Source organism: Arachis duranensis, chromosome 6 (assembly GCF_000817695.3).
Source record: "Arachis duranensis cultivar V14167 chromosome 6, aradu.V14167.gnm2.J7QH, whole genome shotgun sequence".
Classification (NCBI taxonomy): Eukaryota; Viridiplantae; Streptophyta; class Magnoliopsida; order Fabales; family Fabaceae; genus Arachis; species Arachis duranensis.
Window position 1 is genome coordinate 14,503,532 of NC_029777.3, and position 8,535 is coordinate 14,512,066.

At 36.8% G+C, this 8,535-nt stretch overlaps 1 protein-coding gene across 2 annotated transcripts; it reads left to right on the forward strand.

The window, feature by feature from the left end:
- Positions 1-1,745: 1,745 nt before the first annotated feature.
- Positions 1,746-7,050, forward strand: LOC107492992 (protein TIME FOR COFFEE). Of its 2 annotated transcripts, none has more exons than XM_016114069.3 (11): positions 1,746-2,276; positions 2,360-2,689; positions 2,787-2,902; positions 2,998-3,184; positions 3,293-3,545; positions 3,645-3,705; positions 3,799-4,036; positions 4,150-4,216; positions 4,339-4,411; positions 4,492-4,878; positions 4,997-7,050. In XM_016114069.3, exons 1-11 carry the CDS (start codon positions 2,078-2,080, stop codon positions 6,749-6,751), a joined length of 3,666 nt encoding a protein of 1,221 aa, XP_015969555.1. In that variant the 5' UTR covers positions 1,746-2,077; the 3' UTR covers positions 6,752-7,050. The 2 variants fall into 2 exon arrangements, with proteins under 2 accessions (XP_015969555.1, XP_015969556.1); XM_016114070.3 differs by having other exon boundaries at positions 4,342-4,411.
- The last annotated feature ends 1,485 nt before the right edge of the window (positions 7,051-8,535 follow it).

Sequence of the window (8,535 nt, forward strand, 5' to 3'; positions counted from 1 at the left end):
CGGTACATCACTTGTTTTTTTCATGTGATCGTATATAAAAGTTGTGAGGATCAATCTTGGTGGATTGGAGTGTGATTTGGGTTCGGCCAAGAACCACCAAAGAATGTTTTGAGGCGTGAATGGATAGAAAGATAAGGAAAGATATGAATGAAGTGTGGATGGTGTTATTTTTTTCTGTAATATGGTGCACATGGAGATGTAGAAATAACATTGTCTTTAATAATGAAGTATTGGTATTAGAGAAGTTAAAGGAGGAAGTTGTAGAATGCACAAATCGATGGTGTCAAGATCGACAATATATGAGTAATTGATGTACTTATGAGTGCAAATATCAAGTCTAAGGTGAATAAGAAGACATATGAAGTTGATCTTTGATGTATGATTTACTGATCTATGAAAAGGGCCAATAATTTCGCAAAGTAAAAGTTAGAAGGAGAATGATCATGATTTGATGTTGTATGACTGATCGGGTTCATCTTGAAGTGTCTTCGGAGGAGTTAAAATCATTATATTCTTTTGTTCCCTGTTTGCTGTTTTATGCTAATTTTTATGTTTTCTTTGTAGTTATTGCTCTGTTTTTGTTACTGTTTTTTGGAACTACGCCCACTTTGTTGGAATTGAGTGGAGATGTGATTATCTAAAAAAAATCTCAACTTGTTCTCAACCAATTCATACTCAGGAAACTAATGCCTATGTTTCTCAACTAGTTGTCGTCTTCGATGGATCACATGAATCCAGACAGCAAGTCGTTTTTGTTAAGACTCCGAAAAAGAAGGAATGAAGCACTCAGTGTCTATTTCAAATGAGAATTTGCATATGATGTTGAAGAAGAATTTTCTCATGATGTCTTAATGTCCAACAATCTATATTGCTTGCCGGCTAGTGGAGAAAGGTGTGTCCTTAAAATAGTTGTGAAACTCGGTCTTGAGGATGTCGTGGACGTTGTCGGGATTGGAGGTGATGTTATAAAAAACGTGAAAGTGGATGTTTTTGGTGGGTGAATATTAGTCACAAAGATTTAGGAAGTGTGTGATTCATGACATGTTAGTAGGTGCGAATAAATGGGTGATGGATCATTTTATCCATCGTTAGAGTTGTCATTGTCTCATGTTAGAGTTTCCAGGGACTATTTTATCTTCCGTCAGTGTTGACGGAACTAAAAACCTAATGACTGACAGAATTAATTGTTAAAACCAATCGAATAATTAATTTTAATTAGAGACTAAAATATTTTGTTTAACATTTTTTGAAGGCCAAAATAGATATATAATCTTTATTTTATTTAACCATTCATTTTTCTTAGTACTACTTTATTCAATATCTTCCGTGGCAGTTGCACGAGATATTTCTTTTACGCCTTCCAACCAATAATCCATCGACACGTGCCTTGTACTTTCATCTCCTTCCTCCTTCATTTCACCGTACTAAAAGCACGCGCCACTGTAACGCGTGGGAGCAAGGGAGAAAAATGGCCAGGTGCCGGAGGACGTGTGCGCCATGCCAAGCAACTCGGCTCTTTAATTGATCAACCGTCCGATGCAAAACTAATCCAAGGGTGTCTATTGTTCGATCATCGTTATTACGAAATCTCAGCCGGGCACTACTACCGCGCAGTGTGGACAGTAGTAGTAGCTTCGGATAGAGTGTGAAAGCGAAAGACAAAACATTTATTCCTTTTTAATTAAGTACCAAAAGGGAAAGATGAGTTTTATTTAATAATTATAAAAATAATTTTGAATAAAAAAAAAGAGGGAGAAAAGATAGGGAAGCGAAGTTGTGGTTCGAGAAGAAGACAAGGGAGATGAGAAGAGAGAAAAAAGTGATCGGAAAGCGGAAAGAAAGGCTGAAACAGAGGGAGGGGGAGAGAGAGAGAGAGAGTGAGTGTTTGGATGTTTTTATTTGATTTGAGGTTGGACACTTCGCATAGCACTCTTTTCGGCGTCAACGATTCCGAGAGTTTCGCCGCCGCATGTGCAGGGATTCCGGTGAGTGACGCGTCCAATTCTCCCGCATCAGCCTTTGCGCTCAGCACCCACACCCACTGATTTCTCGCTTCACTTTCTTTACATCACATCACATGACACAACACCACCATCTTCATCTTCATCAACACAATAACAAGAGCAACAACAACAGCAAGGGACGACAACGACCCAATCTCATCACCATGGACATTGACAACAACAAAACTAGAGATTCTAAAAGACCACTACCTTTCACCGCTAATGCCTTCCCTAAACGCCGTCACTCTACTATTCCCTTCCGTCGCTCTTCTCGTACGTTCTTATTTCTATTTTCTCTTTGTTCATTTCTCTGCGTCTTTTGTATTTATTAATTTTGAATCTGATTAACGTGATAGAGGAGGGAGAGGTGCAGCTGGTGCAGGAGACGGAGACGGAGACGGTGAGGTTGAAGGGAAAGGGGGAAAGGGATCGGGAAAGGGAACCGTCCAAGAGAAGGAGAGGCTCTTACGAAGAAGCTGAGAGTGTTACCAATGAACACCAAGACGGTGACGTTTTTGACGCCGGTGTTTCGCGGGAGCTTTCCTCAAATACGGCCTCGTCCTCTGCACCGGATTCAAATCATCGTCGGACGTTCAGCTCAACCCCACTGCCTCTTGTTCCTCCTCGTCCTCCCTCCATCAGTCGCGAAATCATCGGTGTTACGGTTCCCCGCAAGGCTCGCTCAGGTCAAAGCACGCTTTCATCTAAAATCAGAGTCCACTCTTTTTTGAATGCTTTTTCTAGTTTTTATCATTCTCTTATTTTTTTGGCGGGCTTGTGCAGCTGGTGCAAAAAGGACGCATGCGAGTCGGGCGTTTGGAACATCGGAGGAGCAGAGTTCACGGAGTGCTGTAGCGGCATCATCACCTTCTTTTTCCACTGTTTCTCTGAAGAAGATGGTAATTGTTCTGTGTTCTTTCTTTGCTCTTGAAAAACTCGCTCTTATTTATTTTTTTTCCGGGACTGAGTTTTCTGGTTTGTGTTGTTGTTGTAGAAATTGATAGGATCGAAGACTCGGCTTTCGGAGGAGTTGAAATTGTGTTCGTCAACTGACGAAGACATCGATATTGAAATAGCTGAGCTTCTCTTCGATTTGAAGACCTCCAATAGCAGCCATTATTCTTCTTCGCAGAAGCTGGAATCGAGTACTAGTCCATCGACTCTTCCTTCTGATGATGCTGGTGGGTTTAATTATAGGATCGGCTCCTCGAGTTTCTCTCTCTTTCATCATAATTATTTTATTTTTGACCCTTTTATTTTTCTTTCTACCTTTTCATTTTCTGTATAAGACAACAAGAAAGTGGAAGATCACAGTTCTTCAGCTCTAGCTACCCAATTTGTAAAAGTGGAGAAGCCTTCTGATGATGCTGACAATGGTCCTGGTCATGAAATTGGATCATCAGAGGCTGTAAAATCGGAAAATGATTTGAATTCAGGTGCTGGATGTGACATTTTACCAGATGGAAGATCAGAGTTCTTCATAAGTGAAACTCCTTCCAAATTGGATGTTAACAAACATGAGGATTCTGCTTCCATTAGAGAGTAAGCATTAACAAAAAAGGAAAAAAAACTATATATATATTGGATTTCTTTGGGATTCCTAATTAGTGACCCCATTTGGTTGGTTGTTGAATTTGCTAGTGTGCCTGCTATTCCCGAGGACAAGGGCCAACGAATGGACAAGTTTGAGATTGATCTTATGGTAGGATCCCTTCTTTGTTTGCATGGCAAATACATTTCCCCTTTAGTTTTTGCTGTCAAGTATATTAAAGAAGAAGTGTGGCTTTGTGAACAGGCTCCTCCTCCAATGATGACATCCCCAGAAAGGGATAATTTTTTAATGTGTGAAGATAGTGTCAAGCTTAAAGATAATGCAGAAAGACTCGCTAAGAAAGAGAAAATGAAGGAAGAAGACAAAGACGTGGCGATGGATGAGTTAAAGCTTGATTTGAAGCCAGGCAAACATATCGAGGAGCAGGTTAGAAATATGGAGCAACCCATTAAATTCACAAACCTCAAAGTGGAGAAAACTGGTAAAACTTGGCACATTTATTTATTTATTTATTTATTATTATTATTATTGTATATAGTACCATATGACTTGTTCAGAATTAATGTTTCTTATATTTCTTATTTCCTTCTTCAGGTGAATCTAGTTCTGTGTCTTTGTCGATAGCGGTATCAGAAGGGCCAGGCAATCTCCTGGCTGTCAGGTATTACATCCTTTAATTCCCTTGGATTCTGCTTTCATTCTGCTGCCAATCTAATTTTACTATGTCATTGGTGGTGTGAATTTTGTGAGTTGGCTTTTCTAAGATCAGTAACTGTTGATCAGCAGATACATGGCACCCATGCAGAATGTAGTGAAGACCGAAAAAACCACAGTTTCCGCAATGGCCCCACAAGAGGTACTATAATTTTGAGCTAAATCAGTTCTTGTTGTACCTGTTTGAGTCTTTTCCTTATTCTCATGGATTTATTCATGCAGCATATGAGTTTTGTTCTCTCTGAACCTCGAGCAAAGAGATGTGCAACCCATCATTACATTGCTCGCAATGTCTTCTTCCACCAACAACGTACAAAGATGAACCCCCTTTTGCCATCAGCTGTTGCCTCTGGTCCTCCTCCGTGCAACACAAAGCACAGTGATATCAATTGTATGCGCTCTGCAGGGAGTATGCTTGTTGGGAAGAAGTCTAAAAAACACGCAAGTTTAAACCAAAGTGTTGCACAAGAGAAGGGATGCGCTGCTACTAACGATTATAGTCTTGCTTCAGTTAGAAATTCTGCTCTTGCCAACTCAATAGATTCAACACAAATGAAGCAGCTTGTGCTTCAGCAAGGTTCACAAGCAGGGTCAACTGGTAATCTAGTGGTATGATCTTGTCTTATTCTTTTGTAAAGTTCAAGAATAGGATGTCATGTTGTCTATTTAATTGATTGCTTTGGTTGATATCATTTTGGAAATTAACGTGCTTTGATTTTGGATGTAGCATGGTCCTGCTTTCCTATTTCCTACTGGCCAGCATCAAGCATCAATGACAAACACCGCTATTCAGGCCGCAGGAGTCAACTCCACCAGCAGTGCTGCCTTATCTAATAAATCCCATAGTTCACCCGTGGGAGCTCTTGGTACCTCCTCTACATTGGCAGGAGTTGCTGCTGCAACGGGCTTTAGCTCCCCAAATTTGACAGCCAATGACACTCCTTATATGACAATAGTTCGGAATAGTGGGTATCCATTCCCCTTCTCAACTCCTCTTGGAGCATCTGCTGCCATCAAGGTTGCAAGCCCTGCACAACCAACACCTATACTGAATGGGCCTTTGTACACTTCTCAGATGTTCCATCCTCTTCAACATCCTCACTCCCAATCATTGATTCAACCGAGTTATCTCAATGCAAGCACTTCAAATGGTTCATCTTCTCATAAGCAATCACAGGGGACACAAATCAATGATAATAGTGTTTTAACCACTACACCTATGCAACTACAGCTGTTACAAAAGCAGCACGCTTTGCTATCTAATCCTCATAAGCATGATGAGATTGGGATGGCTGGAGAGAACAGTCCATTTATTGGTGGAACATCTTACTCCCAAAAGAATGTGTTTGGGCAGAACTTCACCATTCCGGTTCAGCCAGTAAACTTTTCTTTCAGGCCATCTGGGACATCAGATAATATTGTTGGTGGTAACGGTGGAAATTTCAGTGACAAGAAGCAACTGCCACAGGCTCCAAAAGGTGGAGATGATCGAATGCCAGCTCAACCTTTTGCCTTATCATTTGCAGCATTCAATGGTTCTAGTGTTCCTTCAAATCTGAACTTCTCTTCTCTGGCACAGAACCCAATGATATTTCAGAACCTCCCTGACATTGCATCATGGCAAGGATATCAAGCTGCAAGTGCATCTCACACTATGCAGCAAAACATTTATTCAGTTACTGAAGGGAAGTATGGAGGTAAGTCATCCCACCAAGATGATGAAAAGAAAGCCTCAACTTCTGGTAAGCCATCAACCAATGTGCCAACGACCCTTGTTTTCGATAATTCATCAAAGAATCTCAACTTTATGTCACCTCCTATGAATGTAAACTGGCCCAGCCATTCCATGACTTCGACTTCAACAACCTCGAGTTCGCCACTTTCTAGTATTGCTTCAAATTCTCAACATCCACTACAGCTGTTTCATCTCCAGCAGCAACATGGTATGTTGCAGCAGCTACCTGCCATGCCTACTCAATATAAAGCATCATCAACTAATTCTACCATTGCTACAAAACATGTGAACAGTCCCACAGTTTTCTCGCAAACTCTTAATCAATGCAAAATATCTAACCAAGCTTCTCAGTCAAAGAACACATCTATTGTAACATCTGCTACCCCATCACTGAATGGTTTTTCTTATGAGCAAGAAAGAGTTTTACAAGGTCACAGCCAAATATCTTTCGTGGGAAATTACATGCCAGCCCTGCCACCCCAACAAGGGCAACAACTTCTGAGTAACACCCAGCCTTTTAGCACAAATACAATAGTTGCAGGAACTCCACCTAATGGTGGTGGCAACATGAAGACAAATTCCCAAGGAAGCAAACCTGTTCCATCATTATCAATAAACACTTCACAGAAGCACCAAATTGAGAATTCCTCTGCCGGGAGCGGCCAGAAATCTTCCCCAGTTTGTGGGAGGAATGTGCCATCAATATTAAGTTCATTCCCCAGCCACCTGTCTGAGCTGAAGTATTAGAATTCACATGGCTTATTTTATTTCAACAAATCGGAAGAATCTCATGTTGGAAAAGGTGGAACCACTTGCTTTATATTTGTGGTGAATTGTGATAATCAAAGGAAGTTACAATCAATTTGGGCCTAACAATTTTGAAATCGGAAGTAGGGGATTAGGGACTGCATTCTTGTTGCCTTCTATAAGGCTATTATTTGCAAGTTCACCATGAGCCCTAATTATGTAACACAACAACACATTATATGCAACAATTGTAGTGTGTAGATATATATAATATATATCTCTCTCTCTTTTTACTTTAATTCTATAGCAAGAAATGTAATTAGAATTTTTTCCCCTTGTCAATTTTAGTTGAAAAATCTATCGTTCATTCAACTTCTGTTCACTTTTTAACGAGTTATGTTACATGTATACCAAAATTAGCTACTAAAGTTAGTCTCTAATATAAAATATATATTAGAATATAAATATACATTAAAAATAAATTAAACTACATATATATTTATACATAAATACATAGCTAATTTTAGTAGTCAATTGGACTGCGAAGTTTAAAAAGGGTGAACATCATGCTATGTATACATTAAATTTATTGAAAATAAATTAAATTATACATATATTTATACACAAATATAAATACATATATTTTTACTAATGTAGTGTTATGTGATTGGATACATGTGTGTAAAATAGTTTTACATTGTATCAAAATTAAATTCTTAAATATATTCGTTAAAATATAAAACGATTTTTCCTTTTTATGTAGAGAAATTAATTTATTATATATTTAATATCATTAAAAACTTTAAATTTTATATTTTTTATAATTTTTTTATATTTTTAAAAGTGTCATACTTGTTAGTAAATTAAGATCAATGTAAAAAAAATTTGAATATTTATTGGTAAATGATGTATTTTACTTTTATTAGGTAAGATTTCATATTTACGAGAATTACAAGCTATTAAATTGGTCAAATGCTTTAATGAATATAATGCTTACAAATTACTGTAAAAAAATATAATTAAATGAAGAGTATGTAATTATTTTTTTATTTGAATATGTAAGTAATTTGGCTAAATTTGTTCATAATGATATATGTTAATATTGTAATCCATTATTAAAAGTATAGAAATTAAATTCTGGAGTATATTTTGTACTGTTAATGTACTTTTAATTTATATATTTTAAAAAATCGAACGTTTGATTTCTATATTTTAAATCAAAGAGTACTACATCTGATATTAACATTTTAACCATTTATAAATTTTAAAAGTAATATTGTCAATCTAATATAAAAATAAAAAATTAAATATTTTATGTTAAAACTATCTTTTACTTTGATTTTCGTAGATTGGATAAAAAATCGGTTAGCGAATCCGGGCTATTTATAGTAAAATTTCTTCACCTACTCCTGTAGTTAATAAGTTTATCATTCAACTTGACTGAATTTAACATTTTCCAAGATGATAATCTCCTAATCCATTCTGATAATAACTCTACCTTGGAAAATCCCACATACTTCTATTTTCAGAGGTTCACTGATTTTAATAATTTACAAATTTAATTAATTTACATTTCACCCGTGTATCTTAGTAGGTAAAAAAACATGTATTTTAATATACAATAATAAAATATTTTAATTTTTATCTTTGATAATATATAAAATATTATATTTTTAAATATATTCTTAAAATATATATTAATAATTGAATGTTATAACACTTTTTTTATAAGAAGTTTAGATAATATTTCTCTTCCTTTTATTTCTATAACATATATTCTTCTA